General features: G+C 35.0%; 1 protein-coding gene across 2 annotated transcripts in view; it reads right to left on the bottom strand.

Annotated features, from left to right (window-relative positions):
• Window positions 1-15,394: 15,394 nt before the first annotated feature.
• Window positions 15,395-17,946, bottom strand: part of CALCRL (calcitonin receptor like receptor) — a 126,400-nt gene continuing 123,848 nt past the window's right edge. For both annotated transcript variants that reach the window (XM_027865882.1, XM_027865883.1), the window contains exon 15: window positions 15,395-17,574. In XM_027865882.1, coding sequence (XP_027721683.1) covers window positions 17,359-17,574 — 216 coding nt within the window. In that variant the 3' untranslated portion in view covers window positions 15,395-17,358. The remainder of the gene's footprint in view (window positions 17,575-17,946) is intronic.

Raw genomic sequence — 17,946 nt, 5'->3', positions numbered from 1 at the left:
TTAGGTGATTAGTGTGCACATTGTTCTAACATATTTCCAGCAGTGAAAACTACACTATCTTAGCAGTTCCTGAAATTAAAACTTCCATAGCTTTCTACGAAGCTACAATAGGATGGAAACACTCGAAGAAAAATTGCAGCAAGCAATTCATGCTTGCACAGGCTTCTGCTGATTCTAAGCCTTGTTGCCCTTTTCTCTGACTGTTGTCCTGATGTTCATTAATATTATTTTTCTAAAAACTGTCACATTGGACAACATAATCCCACTTCTAGTTTTTAGAAACCTTCATGAGTATCACATTTCAAATTCAGAGGTACTAACTTAAGGTAGTTATTCTTACTGGAAATTTATCATGCAATTATGCAATATAGAACATCAAAAAAGTTTGGAGACAAAATAAATGTAAAAATACTTCAGAAGAATTACATAAAAGTGTATTTTTTACTGGCACAAAATGTGAGTATTCAACCAGTTTCAATATAAGCTATGCTGATTTTCCCGCTATCTAGCTTGTGTAAAGGCCAAATGTGGCCAATAATTGTTCTCCAAGTGTTCTGCAGTGAGTCAGTAAAACTCTTACAGTAAAAAAAAAAATTACTTTCATGTGGGAATTTTGTGAAATCATTATTCCCTGTATGAGAAAGATGCTGAGGTAGCAAAGAGGCTAGCCAGAATAGAAGGTTACTAAAGTCTAAACAGTAGGGAAAGCAGAGAAGAGGGAAGAAATGACTAGAAGTACATCATGAGACCTCACAAATAGCAGCTGAGGGTCCCTTCTCTTCACATTAGGAATTTGGTAGGGATATTTGAATCACTTTTCAAAACAAACAACATTATTTAATGAGGAAGATCTGGAAAACTCCTGAGAAAAGGTGTGAAAGCCCATTACAGGCAAAATGTTATTTAGGATCCAGCTGGCAACTGAGTCCCACAATGTGAGGCATGACAAACACACAAGCAACAATGATCACACAATTTACTCATGAGATAAGAACAAGAGTGATTTAGAATTGGTTTTCAGATTAGAATTGAATTTCAGATCCAGCTAGTATAGAGACTAAAGGAAATTTCTAATGATCTGCAAAAAATATACTATATTTGTATTCCTGCCAATGGCAAGTAATACATGCACACATATAGTTATTCTTATAGGAGGAAGGAGCTACTTACTTCTTGAAGAATGTTGAGGAGAATCCAAAGGTATCACAGGGAGAAAGGACATCCATTACAGTTCAGAGAGGGAAGAAAAAATGTGGTGGTTGTCAATTCCCTGGTAAAGGGATGTATTGAGGCAGACTCATATTAACCAGATATGAACAAAAGAGAATGTCATCTCCTTGAGGTGTGTATCATAGGTTAGCTGCCTGAGTATTGTCAAATCAGGTTAATAGTATCAATTTCTGATGATTCACATGGAGACAAATGATACTGCCGGAAAGAACCTAGAAAATACAACTAGGGGTTACTAAACAAAGTAATCAGCAAGAAACTGAAGACCTTAGAAGTGTAAGCCCTGCTTTTGTGACTGTGGCCAATTGGAGGTAGAGACTTCAGAAGAGAAAGAGGGATTGGGGAAGTTATCAGCTAGTTGAGAAGATGGAGTCTGGAAATAGGATTTAGATGTCTGACTAATGGCTTAAGATATAGAAGCCATATGTTTTTGGACCAGGATGAATAATAAAGACTGTTAAAAGCTATTTAGTTGTAGATTTTCAAATCTGAACAACAAAAATTAATGCCAAACCATATGCCACAGAGCAGCAGGTATTACAGAGGATAAATGCTAGTCATTCATGGGAATGATAAAAATCCATGGCTCTATATTTTATGTACACCGACATGAAATCTGAGGAACAAAAAAGATAAACTAGGGATGTTAAAACAAAGGAACAAATTACATTTTCCTGTAATATGGCTATGGAAAGAGAACCTCATCCAAAAAGAATAGTTAGATAAGAGAGATAGTGGGAAGCTACTGTGTATTAACAAAATCAAAACATGTGAAAATCTACACCATAAGAGGGAAGCATAGGGGAGAACATTTGGAGAAAATGCATGGAAAAAGAAATAAGAACAAAAACATAACATAATGGAAAATCTTCTGGACATGGAGTCAGGAGAAACCTGGGTTCAAATCCTGCTTGTGGTGCTTACTAGAAATATAAAGATGGTCCAGTCACTTAACCTGAAACATCTTTAGTTTCCTTTTCTATAAAAGTGATCATCAAATAAAAGAATGTATGTAAAGTGTTTATGAATCATTAAGAGCTTTAAAATGTCAGTTATTAGGAGAGGGTGGCATATTACAGGACATCTGAAAAAATAGATGATGAGTTTAAGAAACACATCACAAACCTGGCATGGAGCAAAATATTGAAGTGATGAGGGACTTCTGCTATGTTGACATCTGTTGGAACTGTTTTTGAAAAACAGAGGAGTTGATGTATTCTTGACTTGTGTTAATGATGATTTAATTCTTTTTTTAAATTTTGTTTTTAATTTATGGAATAAAACAAGCATTTTCATAACAGTAGAATAAAAAGATGATTGCATATGAAACTGTAAATCTACTATGCACAACTTGCTATTCCTTTCACATATACAACAAAATTATCATGTAAATTGATTTTTTTCTTCACTTCTTCCATCCCTGCCTTAGAGATGGCTACCATTGGACACAAATATATGTGTGTGTGTGTGTGTGTATATATATACACACATATATATATTCTATACATACTTCTGCTTATCAGTTCTTTCTCTGGATGCAGATAGCATCTTTTTTCATATGTTCTTTGTAGTTGAGTATTTATAATAGTAAAAATAACTTATTCACTCTTAAGTTGTTCTTAAAAAAATATTACTGTTACTATATACTATTCTATTTGCCGTTGTCTTGATTCTGCTCATTTTGTTCTTCATTATTTTGTGTCTTTCCATTTTTTAATTATTGAGCTTATAATTTCTTATAGTACAGTAGTATTCCATTACAATCATATACCACAATTTGTTCAGCCATTCTCCAGTTGATTGGCATTCCTGCAATCTCCAATTCTTTAACATAGAGGTTCTTTTTCTTTTTCCCTAATTATCTTCAGAAGTCAACCAAGTAGAGGAATTGCTGGATCAAAGGGTATAGGTAGTTTAATAACTCTTTGGGCATAATTAAAAATTGCTATCCAAAATGGTTGAATCAATTCACAATTTCACCAACAATGAATCAGTGTTCCCATTTTTCCATATCCCTTCTAACATTTATCACTTTCCCTTTCTATCATTTTAAACAATCTGGTAAGTGTAAAATAATATCTCAAGGTTGTTTTAATTTGCATTTCTCTAATCAATAATGATTTAGAGCTGTTTTATATGATTATAAAGTGCTTTGCTTTTTTCATTGGATAGTTGCCTATTCATATCCTTTGATCATTTATCAATTAGGGAATGAATTTTATTCTTATGGATTTAACAAAGTTTTTTTATATTTTAGATATGAGACCTTTATCTGATAAACTGTCTACAGAAATTGCCCCCAGTTTTGTGCTTTCCTCCTGATCTTGGCTACATTTGTTTTATTTGTACAAAAAGTTTTTAATTTACTGTAATAAAATTATCCATTTTACACCTTACCTTGCTGTTTATCTCTTGTTTATTAATAAATTGTTCACCTATCCATAAGCCTGGTAAGTAATATGTGCTATGTTCTTCTAATTTTCTTGTAAAAATCTCTTTTTATATCTAGGTCATGTATCCATTTTGGCCTTAGCTTGTTAAAGGGTGTAAGATGTTTGTCTATGCCCAGTTTCTGCCATACTGCTTTCTAGTGTCCCCAACAATTTTTTTATGAAATAATGGATTCTAATCTCCAAATCTTAAGTCTTTACACTTGTCAAATACAAGATTATTATTTTTGTTATAATTTTGCTCCTGAGAATTGTAGTCTACTCTATTTCATTGATATGCCTTCCTATTTTTTAGCCAGTACCAGATAGTTGTTTATAATTATTGCCTAGTAATACAGTTTAAGATCTAGTACTGCTAAATCTCCTTTTTTTATATTTTTTCATTATTTCCTTTGATAATCTTTACTTTTTATTTTTCCAAATGAATTTTATAATTATTTTTTCTAATTCACATTCTAAGTTATAATTACTATTTGTGAATTTCCCTCCATGTTTTTCTAAATTTTATTTTAAATTTATGGAATAAAATAAGCATTTCCATACCATAATACAATAAAAAAGATGATTGTCCATGAAACTGCAAATCTACTATGCACAACTTGCTATTTCTTTCAAATATTTCATTTGCCTCCATCTTATTTTTACTCACTATCTTCCTTCTCAGGCTCTTTTCACCCTATCCCTGTTACCTTATATTCTTTCCTTACTCTCTTATTCCTTACTTTAGTTACTCCCTCCCTTATCTATTCACCCTACCCTCTTAATCTTAATCTATAATACCCTTCTAAAAGTCCATTTCCCACACTAAACCCCAGTTTTCTCTCCTCTCTAGAAGTTCCGAAGACTTCTAAACCTCTTCAGATGTATGTTATTTCCTCTACATCCCAGAGAAGAGTTAGGTTCCAATATTACCAGCCCTCCACCCCCCACCTTCTTCCTCTATATTAGTACTTCCTTTTACACCCCATTTTTGTGGAAAAAAAATTCTTTTAACCTTTTCCTGATGATTCCCCAAAATCACAATATACGGATCCTGCCCGAAAGAATCTAGCTAGGCTAGATTAAGGGTAACAGAATTGGGAGATTGGGTGTAGCCACAATGAAAGGCCAGTTGATGGGATTATAGCCTAAATCAAATGCCAGAGATTTGGCCATGTGGGAAAGTCCAGGGTTTTTCCTTTCTGGGGTTCAGATCTCAACCCTATCACTACCCAATTTTACTTTTTAGAATCACCTCATCTTACACAATTCAGCCCAAATCTTTCTTTCAAACTGCCTTATTAATGATGATAGCTTTAAGAATACTATTACTGATGCAGTTTAGAGGTTTAGGGGTGCTGGGACCCCAAAATCACAAAATGCAGGTCCTGCCCAAAAGAATTCGACCCAAGCCTTCTTTCAGTCAAAGACAAAGTTTATTAGAACATCCATCATATTTGGCAGACTCTTAAGGACTCTAAACATTAGTAAGCTATTGGCTAGATTATATGTATCTGACCAATGGCTAGATTATAAGAATCCCAGCATTTTAAGGAGACAAGATGGACCTTATATACAGAAAGACTATGGGAGGGACCTAGGAGTGGCCAGTAAGCTGGGGTGAACAGAACTCCTGGGACCTGGACCTCATGGCAAAGGGGGAGATTAGCTGTAGCCACAATGAAAAGCCAGTTGATGGGATTATAGCCTCAGGAGAATGCCAGAGATTTGGCCAAGTGGGAAAGTCCAGGGTTTTTCCTTTTGGGGGTCTAGATCCCAATCCCATCATTACTAGTAATAATAACTAACAATTACTAATATTAATAACTTTCATATATCATAAGTAAACAGTTTGGCCTTAATCATTGCCTCCTAATTAGTCTTTAATGATTTCCTTATATTTCTTCTGGATCTTTTACATCAAATTTTCCATTGAGTTCTGGTATTTTCATTACAAATACCTGGAAGTCTTTCAGTTAATCAAATATCCATTAGTTTTTTAATTCAAGGTTACACACAAGATTGCTGGATAAGTTATTCTTGGATTCAACCCCAGTTCCTTTGCTTTTTGAAATACAAATTTCCAAGGCCTATGGTCTTTTAGTGTAGAAGTTGCTAGATCTTGTGAAATCCTGATTGTTTTCCCATAGTATTTATTTTTTTTTCTTATTGCTTGCAATAATTTCTCTTTAACCTAAGAATTTTGAAACTTGGCTATGACATTCCTGTAAGTTTTCTTCCTAGAATCTCTTTCAGGTGGTGATCAGTGGATTCTTTCTATTTCGACTTTACCTTCTTGTTCTAGAGTTTCAGGGCAATTTTCCTAAATAATTTCTTATAATATTGTATTTAGATTTTTTTTATGATCTTAACTATCAGGTAGTCTAACAATTCTTATATTGTCTCTCTTTGATCTGTTCTCTAGATCAGTTGTTTTTCTAATGAGATATTTCAGATTCTGGGGTTTTTTTTTGAGTTTTGTTATATCTTGGTGTTTTGTAACATCATTTGATTCCATTTGCCCAATTCTAGTTTTCAAGGAGTCATTTTATTCCTTAAGATGTTATTTCTCAGGGTAGCTAGGTGGTGCAGTGGATAAAGCACCAGCCCTGGAGTCAGAAGGACCGAAGTTCAACTCTGGTCTCAGACCATACAATTGACACTTATTAGCTCTGTGACCCTGGGCAAGTCACTTAACCCCAATTACCTTGCAAAAGAGAGAGAGAGATGTTGTTTTTCCTTTTCCAATTGATTAACTTTCTTTTCATAATTTTCTTGCACTACTTTTTTTTCTAATTGTTCCTTGATCTCTCTAATTTTTGAATTTTTAAAATAATTTCTTCCTTATGATTTTGTATCTTTTTTTTCCAATTAGTTAACTTTCTTTTCATAATTTTCTTGAATTGTTTTTATTTTTTTCTAATTTTTCCTCATTCTCTCTTATTTGATTTTTGAATTCCTTTTTAAGTTCCTCCAAGGTTTCTTTTTGGGTTTGTGACCATTTGATGTTACTCTTTAGGTCAGGAGCAGCTTTTTTTTTTAACCTCACTCTCATTCTTTAAATATGAATCCAGATCTTCTTTTATACCAAAGTAGCTTTCAGTGTTCAAGTTCTTTTTCCTTTGCTCACTCATTTTTATTTTTAATTTGTTTATTTTATTTTTAGCTGCTTAATATTACCTAATATTATAAAATTTTACTCCCAAAATTGTGAGCAATGTTACCCTAGACCTTAGGTCCTCCTTACTGTTGTTTTCTGAATTCTGTCTGGGGACTCAAACCCAGGGATTCTTCTCTTCCTCTCCTAAGCCCCAGCCACACTGTCCTGAAAATGTTCTTGCTTCCTGGGGTACCACATTCACAGGGCTTGTTCTTGCTTCTCCTTGCCCACAGTCACAGCTAGGGGTCAAGTCTGGTTAGCACCACTAGGCCTAACATCTGGAAATAGCAGGGGGTCTTTTAATCTTCCCCCACTCAACCATCTGCTGTTCTTTAAAGTTAGTGAGGTAAAAGTTCCTGAGGTGAAATTTGTCGAGGCCTAGTCTGCTTCCTTCAGGACCCATTTTGTTGATTCAGTGAGGTTTACCTAGAGTTCTTCACATTTCAATCAGACCAAACCTCAGCCCCTGGTGTCCTCTCTGAGGTCCTCTCAAGATGCCCTAGGAGAACGATTGCTTTACCCCTTTATTTTTGCTACTCTGCATTCAATTCATGTTGATTTTCTGTCTATGTGTGCAGGAAATATGGAGAGCCTGGAAATTTCTGACCTGCTCTGCATCTTCCCAGAATGCATTTTTTGATGATTTAATTCTTGCAAAGGTACCTTTGAGGGGAATTGTTATGTTGTACCTAAGTCTTACCAACAAGAAAGAACTGGTTGGCAAATAAAAAATGATAGGAAAGTAGGAAAAATGACCATGATCACTCTTTCTTAAAGTTTGCTGCAGGTAAGGAGAACGGCTAGCATAATATGTCACACATTGTAGATTTTGAGAGAGAACATTTCAAAGAATTCAAAAAAGACAGGATCATGTCTTCAAATTTTACAGAGACCAATTTAATTCAACAAATATGCATAAATTACCTCCTGTGGCTGGGGATAGGTTGATTGGTTGTTGTCCTTCCTTCTGGAAGAGGACCAAAATGACATCCCTATGTTAGAGTTAAGTTACAATGCCTCCAACCATGGCTGATCACACCAATAGGAGCTTGGAATGCTCTACCATAGTCCATTTGAACATTTGGGGAGGATTCTCTAAATTTCCACATAAGGCAACAAGGAATCTTAGTCCCTGCCCTCAAGGAACTTGCTTCCTTCTAGGACATAGAGTATGTAAATAACTGAATAAATACAGGATAGCTAGAGGAGGGAAGAAACTACTGACAAGAGCATCAGGACAAGTTTTACATAAGAATGACATGAAATGAGACTTGAAGGAAGTTTGGTTTTCCAAAATGTAGAATCAAGGAGAAAGAATAGGGCAAGCAGACAGCTAGTCAAGAACTGGAGACAGACTAGTCTGACTGTAAGGTGGACTTTGTGAAAGAGAAGTAAAATAATACTGGGAAGGTCATCTGGGGTCAGATTATAAGTCTTTCAGTGCCAGTCTGAGAAGTGTGCATTTTATTCTATAGTCCATAAGGAACTATTGAAGACTTTTGAGCAGGGAAATTACATCATCAAACCTACATTTTAGGAGGATAATTTTGGCAGCTTTGGGGAGGATGAATTAGAGAGCATGGAGAATGAAAGTACAGAGAACAATTAGGAGGCTCATTATCTTGGCATGGAGCAACTTAGAGGAATGAGATAGGATGGTGGTCCCATGAGTAGAAAGATTGGGGTCAATCTTTTGAAGCTAGAATACACAAAGCATAGTAACTGAGATGGTATAGTGGGGAGTAAACAATAGGGAAGAGTCAAGATAATTCTGAGGTTGTGAACTTGGGTTTCTTAAAAAAATGCCTGTGATCTCAAATTGGTAAATTTGAGTGAGGAGTGGTTTTGAGGGAAAAGTTTCACCTTGATGACATACTGAATTTGAGGTTGAATGTGAATTGTAGGCTCTACCTACATTGTAAATGTCCAACTGGTATTGTGGGACTGATGTTTAGAGGTGAGATTAGGATTGGTGGTATAGTTTTAGGAGTTATCTGTACAGAGGTGATAATTATACCTATTAGGGTTAAACTGTTCATGAAGAGGGAGAACCTTGATGCAAAAGAGCTTGTTGTACCTAATCAAATGCATTTTTGAAATAATCAACAAGCTTTAAGCACAAGATAATTTTATATTCTCTATGTTGTTATTATTCAGCTGTTATAGTCATGTCCAACTATTTGTGAACCCTTTGGGTGTTTTTTTGGAAAGATACTGGAGTTGTCTGACATTTTCTTCTCCAGCTCATTTTACAGATGAGGAAGCTGAAGCAGAATTAATTGACTTACTCAGGGTCACATAACTAGTAAATATCTGAGGTCGGATTCGAATTCAGGTCTTCTTGACTCTAGGCCTGGCACTCTATCCACTGCTATGCCTTCAGTTAATTGTGAGATGATAAAGAAGTGGTCCATCTTTAAATAACACTTGCAAAACTTATATACTTCCTACTAATAATACCCTCACTGAGGATGCCCTCAATTTGTGAGTAATGATTTTGCATAGATCAAAGTCAGACATATACATACTAGCTTTTAATGTCTCAGCCACTTTTTATAATATTAACAAAGTCTGAGATTGTTCCACACCTTTGTTATTTTCAACTCTTTCAGATACTTTGTATATTGGGTTTCTCAATGACCTAACAACTGTTTTACCTCTAGGATGGTGTTGCTACATTTAAGAGTATATGGCAGGGAATAAAGCATAAGAAGACTAGAAAGGCAGCTTTATTATGATTGTATTTAATTCTGAAGGCAACAGGAAGCCACTGGAGTTTATTGAGTAAGGAGTGACATGATTAGACTTGCACTGAAAAATCACTTTTGTGGTTGAATGGAGGATGGATTGGAACAGGGAGAGACTTGAGTCAAACAGACCCATCAGCAGGCTACTGCAATAATCCAACCATGAGGTGATGAGGGCTTGTATATTAATATTCAAAGATCACTAACGGTAGCCATCCTCAATGTGATTAGGTCTTGGTCTGGATAAACAACGTCCCAGGTTACTGAAAACAATGATTGCAGGACTCAAGATGGATAAATGTCTCATCTTGGTAATTCTCTAACTCCCCCCCCAACTACATTGCATTTATCTACTTTTGTGTATGTTGTATTCCCCCCAATAACACAAGATTTGTGTTTTCAGGTATCGTTTAATTTTCTTTTTGGCATATCAAACATAATAGGGAGCCACTAGGGTTTAAGTAGGCAATGAAATGGTCTGACTTGTGCTTTGGGGCAATCATTTTGGGAGCCATGAGAATGGATTAGAGAGGGGAGAGATTTAAGACAAAGAGCAATTAGGAGGCTAATGTAATAGTCCAGATGATAGGGAATGATAGTCTGAACTAGGTTGATGAATATGTAAGTGGAGAGAAGGAAATCTGTGAAAGAAATGCAGAGGTAGAATTCATAAGAATTGCCAAATGATTGTATATCTGAGGTGACAAAGTGAAGAGTTGAGGAAGTCACCTTGGTGACTAAAAGAATGTTGGTACCCTTGGCAGAAATAGAAAAACTCAAAAGAAGTGTGAATTTTGGGGAAAAGATAATGAGGTGTTTTTTGTTTGTTTGTTTTTTGTTTTTGACATGTTGCATTTGAGATCCCTAGGGGGCATTGAGTTGGAAATGTCAACAGCAATGTGGTTGGTTTGGACTGAATCTCAGGAGAGACTAGGGCTCTTATATAGATCTGTGAATCATCTTCACAAAGGTGGTAGTTTAATCCGTGGAAGCTGAAGAGGTTATTAGAGATTCATAGAAAGAAGATAACCCAGGACAGAGCCTTGGGCACATCAAAAGTGAGAGGTGAAATATGCATGCGGAAATTGAAGCATTCAGGCAGATAGGAAAGAAAAACAAAACCAAAGAGGAAAGAGTATTCAGTAAGACGTGGTGGTAAAAAAAAATGTCAAATACTTCACAGAGGTCAAGATGGATAAGAATTGAGAAGAGTTTATTGTATTTGGTGATGAAGACATAAGATTCAGTCGAGACATGAGTTCAGAAGTCAGAATGAAAGTGGTTGAGAAATGAAAGAGATGAAGTACAGGCAATGAGTGTTCACTCCTTCAACCCCCCCCCCCCCAAGTTTTGAAAATGAATAGAGATATAGGATGGTAGGGTTAAGTGAGGGTTAAGGATGGGAACAATTTAGATATGTTTATATAAGTTTAGTTGAATGAGTTAGTAGATTAAGATATTAAAGATGACAGAAGGAAGGATAATGGGGAAAATCTGCCTGCAGGGATGGAAAAGGATAATCTTGGTCTGGAGCTGGGCAACATTAATCTGCATTGGAGTGGAGAGAATGAGGGAAGATTTCAAAAGGTTTTGAGATGTAGAATAGGGTAGAAGAGTGAATTCATATCTTATCATTTAGGGAGCTACAATAGAAGTGTCTGAGAGATACTTGGAGGAGGTCCAGGAGAGGAAAAAAATAAAAACAAAAGCATAATATAAAGGATAGAGATCTGGCCACAGAGCCAGGAAAACCTATATTCAAGATCCACTATCGGGGCATACTAGTTTATAAGACCATGAACATATACCTTAATTTCTCAGTGTTCTACACAACTCTCTTAACACTGTAAGTTGCAGAGAGGGTGCCAACCTGCATTGATAAGTTTCCTCATCCTATAATACTCTATATCAATGAATTCACAGGTCCAATTCCTATCCCAAAGGTATACCTAAATTTTGGCAAAACATTAAACAAAATCTCTCATGCCACCCTTGGAACCAGTCAGAGAGATTTTGGATGTATGACAATAAAGTTAGTAGAGAGTTTGTGGAGAAGTAAGAAATAGGAACACAAGTACTCAAAAGATCAAGTCAGGCAGTTTATTATTCACAAGTATGCAAGTATGCAGCTCAAGCATGGTTGGGATATGTACGCCAATCCGGCTGACAGATCTACTGTATTTCTGCCCTTATATTTGTTGTTGCTGGGCAGATTAATAGGGACTGAGTGGGGGAGGGATCTTAGGAGCCACCAATCAGTGGGTGGGCTAGTCTATAGATTCCAACCCCACCACCCCTCCTCCCAGCCCTGCCATTATCAACCACAAAGACATTATGATTAAGAAAATTTGTTAACCTTGCATATCTGGATTAGAAATTTGCTTAACTGATAGTTTGCTAACTTTGTGTTAATAATTGTAAATGTAGCTGACCAAGCTGGTTGTTGGATACACAGGAAATTCTCAGTAAATAGGTGGGTCAAACATGGAGTCATTTTTGTCATCTATGGCCTAGCAATAGGCCGGTCCTCACAGGTTAATTCAGGATGGTTGAATGACTGGAACCAAAGAATAATTATTATTGCATTAATGTTAACTTGGTGGGAAGTTTCAAATGCAGTTATCTATGTATAAGTGGTATGTAGAGTCTAAAGCCTGATTTAAAAAAAAATGCAGACTCTTTGGAAAGGGGAAACTCTGAGGGATATCCTCCCACCAGCTACCTTGAATATCTCTATCTAGAACTGGATGTGCAAGAGAGGGAGGCACAGAGAACTGATGGGTTTCACAGGGTCAGTGATGCAAGGGGATAGTTATTATTTTGTAGAATCAGAAGCAGGGTCATTAAGCTATGGATCCTTCAGTGTATGTGAAGGAGAGTGGGGGATACTGCTTCTGAAGAGACCAGGAAGGATTAAGCAGTGACCTTATGAGTAAGATTATGAGCTATGTTCAGAGTTTATTTTAGGCAAATCGGGAAAATAACAGCCTATATTCTTATGTTAGACCTTTTTGGTTGTTTTCATTTTTAGTCAGTGGTTTAGATTTTATAGAAGTTTATAGCTGTGGTTTTGGTGATTAAGTCTCTATCTATATAATAATTGCAAATATCTTAGAAAGGAGTCAAGTTTTTTCAGAAGTTTCTTAGGATCTGTTGTATAAAAGAAATATTATTGATGGCAAATATAGACTATTGAAACCGAACTGAAAAAAATTCTCTTTAACACATAACATGAGAATGAAGACATCTCTTGATTTGATTTCACTCTAATGAATATAGAAATAACAGAACAATACAATACCAAGTTACTCTGGAGATAATAATTTAGCTGCATAGAAATCCTTAAATGGAAATTTGTCCTAAAATATTAGATCTCTTTAACAGAAACTAAAGGATTTGTGAAATTAATAGGTATAAACTTTCCGGAGGGACATTGGCACAGTAAAATAAGGAAGAGTCATGGCACTGAAATCATAGAACCTAGGAGAAAATCCTATCTGATCTTGACTAACTCTGCGGCCTTAGGCAAATAAATGGACCCTTCTGGACTTCAGTATACTTACTTGTAAAATGGGGCAACTAGATGGCTCAGTGGATAGAGTGTTGGGCCTGGAATCAGGAAGACTCATCTTCCTGGGTTCAAATTTGATCTCAGACACTTACTAGCTGTGTGATCCTGGGCAAGTCACTTAACCCCATTTACCTCAGTTCCTCATGTATAAAATGAGCTTGAGAAGGAAACGGCAAGCCACTCCAACATCCTTGCCAAAAACAACAAAAAAACCCAAATGGGGTCACAAAGAATCAGACATGGCTGAACAACAATAACAAAATGAGGGAATTGGGGGAGCTGACCTCAGAGGTTCCTTCCAGGTTTATATATCTCTGATACTATGTCAACTTTTACTTTATTGTTGGTGTTGGGATAAAAGATAACACCCCTTGTTATGTATCTTCCCTGTTAAAATGAGAAAGATAATCTGAATCATCGTATCCATGAGTCACAGAATTAAATATTTTAACTCACTTTTGTACTCTACCAATATTTACCAAATGTATCCATGCTGAAGATGATCAAAATTTGGAATATAGTAAGAGACTTTTAAAACCTTTAAAATACCTGGAAAAAAATGCTGTCCAAACGCTTTTGGTTTATGTTATAACTATCATATTTTCTCTGCATAGCCTGCTTCCAGATATGTCTTCCCATGTTCTCAAAGGAACTTCTCCATTTCCTTTCTTCCTCTTTCTCCCTCTTTCCATTCTCCTATTTTCTATCTCTCTCTCTCTAGTCCTTTAAATTAACCTTCTTTGTATATGTTATGTTAGTGTTTTCAAATTTTACAAGGGAATTTATGCTTATATTTATATTGTATATATTTTACACACACACACACACACACGCATATACACACATATATCACTCAGGATTTCTTTTTTGTCTTTGTTCCTTTAGTGCCTAGGACAATGTTTCATACTTTATTTTTTTCATTCAAAGACAAATTCATTGCTGTAGGTAACTCCTGGTAAGGAAATTTCCTCTACCAATGAAGATATAAAACTTTTCTGCAATTTATATAGTAGTTTTAGTTGCCTGGCACAGTGGGAATTTAAGTGACTCACCTGCCCATTGCCAATATTCAAGGCCAAGCTACCCATCAATACTTTTCACATAGAATCTTAAATGCTTGTTAGATTGAGTTTGATGTTTTAGTTTGATTTCTTTTAAAATGAGAGACTGTACGGAGATTCTATAAAAATCAAGTAATAGATTTGGCTTTGAATCATGGGAAACTTTACATGGACAAAAAGGAAATAAATCACAAACTGAATAAGTATGTTTATCACTATCTGAATATCTGATCAAAACATAGCTCTGACTTCGAAATGTTTTGAGTACCCAACAAAATCTTAAATAAGCATAAAATATTTTTAAAAATTTTTATTGTTCAGAATACCTCAACTCTTTCTTAATGGTTGAAAGAAATAATGATTTTTAAAGGATGGTGAAAATAGAAAAAAAAAGTTCACATTTTCATTATTTGAAGCAATAAATACAATGCTATAACTACTATTAATTCTATGTACATAGTTTGTATTTGAATGAATGCTAAGGTCCAGCACAAATATTTAATGAAATAAAATACTAGTAAATTAATTCTTAAAAAGAAAATCCACATCATTAATTTGGGGGGAAGGGATTATCTTTTGTAATATTTACTAGATAGTAGTGTAAAAATAGCAGTGCCTTATCCATATCATATATATATATATTATAAACATATATATGATTTGAATATGTACTGCATAGATACAAAAACTTTTTCATTTTTTGCGGGATTTTTTTTGGGAGGGAGGAAATAAAAAATAAAAGCCTTGTTTTACCTTTCATCATACAATTCTAATTGAATAAGATATGAAGTTCTTAAACGCCAGAACAGAAATCTAACATTTAGAAACATAACATCTAAGAAGATAAGTGCACAAAAATAAACTAACTTCAGTGGCTTGATTACACATGAAAATGATGCAAAAATGTTTATAAAAGGAAAAAAAAACTGGCCAAAAAGTGAATCAGCATGAGATTCTGATCTAAGGATACTGATAAAAGATCAATAATTAATAGAATGCTCTCATAATGCTGTATTTAGAATAGAATACTCTTTGAAAATAGAACATTTTCTGTAGTCATTTAAAGATCTGTTATGGCAGGATAGCTAGGTAGTACACATAAATAGATCTGACATTAAAATATATTTTTACAAATGAGCATGGCAGTTCCAGAATTTGAATCTGCTTCTGTAGAAAAGGCTTTGAACACAAATGAGTTAAACAAAAACAGAAAACCATTTTAATGTGCTTTAACCAGTTGGAAGGTCAGAACAGCCTATCATTATTTATCTGATATCTACTGTCAATTCCATGCAACTTGGTATTAGCATAGTCACAACATCTGGATAATTTATAATTCATACATTTACTAGCCAGTTCATTTATCTAACTTGTTTCATTTTCACTGACCAGAAAATTTTCCTAGAGCATTTAAAAACAACAACAATAATAATTGTAACAAAAACCCTTCTGTATTCAGAAACAACTGAAGACTAAGAAATTATGAATACTGGTAAGCACCATAATAGCCAAATAATTAGTCATATGCTATTACATTTTAACAACTGTGTATACTTCTCAATCACACCAAATAATTCTCGTTCAAATATCCATTTACCAGTAAAGTGTTCTGAAGAAGACATATTTTGATTCCTCTGATGATCAACCAGGAGTTTGCTTTAGTGAAGCCAATGTTCTGTTACACAGGAGGTATATCAGTTTTGGGGTAAGTCTTTCACTTCATCTTAATACTCTAGTAGGTTTTCTGTGAACTGTAGTTCCCTACTAATATATACTTTTTTTATTTGTTGTACTTTAACTCAAATTATATTCAAAATATTCTTTTTGTTCAGAAAACAAAGCATTTGAAACGATACACAAATTGTATTATTCATTTCTTTAGATGGAATACTTTTTAAAATTTTGTATTATTTTTTCAGCATAACCAAATTCACTAGAATGCCGTGGTCCATGAATATGAAATTCATAAATGTATAAAATATCTTAGCAAGACAGTATTTAACAGACCTAAAATTATTCATTTTTTCTGTCACTTTTCAGGGTTAAGATATTAATTTGTAATTAAAATAGAATAAACATATATAGAACACTCATTACTTAGGCATAACTTTTAAAAGAAAATGCCCCCCAAATATGCCAACCTCATTCTAAGGTTTTCCACTTGATTGGAGTTTTGCTTTGTGAAGAATATTTTTATTTTACACTATAAATTTTTTTCTTTCCCTCATCATCAAAATTCTGATGCTGGCATCTAGTTGTGTTTCTATGATATTCCTAAATGAGTTGGCCTAGTATAGGTACTCCAGACTCTTATTTTTTAGCATAATCAGCCATGGCACTTCTTGCATTAAAAATTAACCTGCATATACCATCAAGCTATCTAAGTTTATGGACAAAAATGCATTAAAATTATTTACAAGCTAGGTTCTTGAAAATATGACATCACTTTCACAACAAAGGCTTTATATAGACTCCACAGAAATTAAGAAATCCTTCATCAAAGTTCACCATACAGAATGAGCTGATGACTGTCTACATAGTAGAAACTCAAGAGTAAAAGTTTCTGTTTACATATACTTTCTATTGACCGGACTCACTCCACCTAGTTTGTGAGAGAGGAAAAAGGGTCTACAATTAAGTCACATACTCTGCTTGCTGCAATAAATGCTCTGCAGCCCCGTCCTGTGCACATTGCCAGTCCTGTGCATAACATGCCATCTCAAGGGAACATGGTCCAGAGTGGGGCTAAGGTGAGTCAGCAAGTGAGCATAGCAGTTCTGCTCTGTTGATTTTTCTGGGGATGGGAGCAACTGGCAGCGTAAGTACTAGCTCCTCTTCTGACCACTGTGCAGTTGTAGGAAGGGATCAGACTATTTGCTGATGCATCAAACTGATGCACCAGAGACGCTCTTCTGCCCTCCGTGACAGGGAGGATATATACATGGTGAACAGTCTCCCAGACCTGAAGGGTAGACTCAAGCTTAATGTGCATGTATGTACTCTTACCAACATATGCTAATGTACTTATGGGCTATTTTTGTGGCACTCAAGAGAAACAAGTCCATGTTAGCTAGAAATCTTCTGGCCATAGAGTCATGAATATAATTCCTTCAGTAATAAGGGTGCAAAATTGGTAATAAAGTTTGTAATTCCTCTGTAATCAAGCATAGAAATTTTCTGTTTTCAGAACCACATTTTCCATGTCATGGAAGCTTTTTCCATTTAACTGTTCACTACCAAGCTCATTAGTGTAGCCATGAACATCACTGATAGAAGACACGGTATAAGAAGCTGTGCGAAGGGCATCTGAATTGGAAAAGCTGCTCCCAAATTGAATTCTATATTGATTCCAATGTCTTCTCAAAACTGCTTGAACCTAAACATTCAGACAAAGGAGGAGGAAAGAAAAATAAAGAAAGGATTATGATATTGTTGATGGATATTCTTTTTATTTTTAAAGGTAACACATTGAGCATTATGTGTTGAAGTGCACTGCATTCAGAATATAATCTAATTTTTGTAAAATCAATGCAAAAATATTTACTAAATGCTTATTATCTGCTAGGTACTGGAGATACAAATACAAAAAACAAAACAGTTTGTGCCCTAAAGGAGCTCACATTTAATCAGGGGAAGAATGACATATATGTTTGGTAAAGAGCTTAGCAGAAAACCTGGTGTATTCTACGTACTTAATAAATGTCTGTTACCTTCTGGGAGAATACAGTTTATAATTATTTTTAAAAGT

The sequence above is a fragment of the Vombatus ursinus genome, unplaced genomic scaffold, assembly GCF_900497805.2.
Source record: "Vombatus ursinus unplaced genomic scaffold, bare-nosed wombat genome assembly UNPS02014779.1, whole genome shotgun sequence".
NCBI lineage: Eukaryota > Metazoa > Chordata > Mammalia > Diprotodontia > Vombatidae > Vombatus > Vombatus ursinus.
This window is presented reverse-complemented; position numbering and strand designations above follow the sequence as displayed.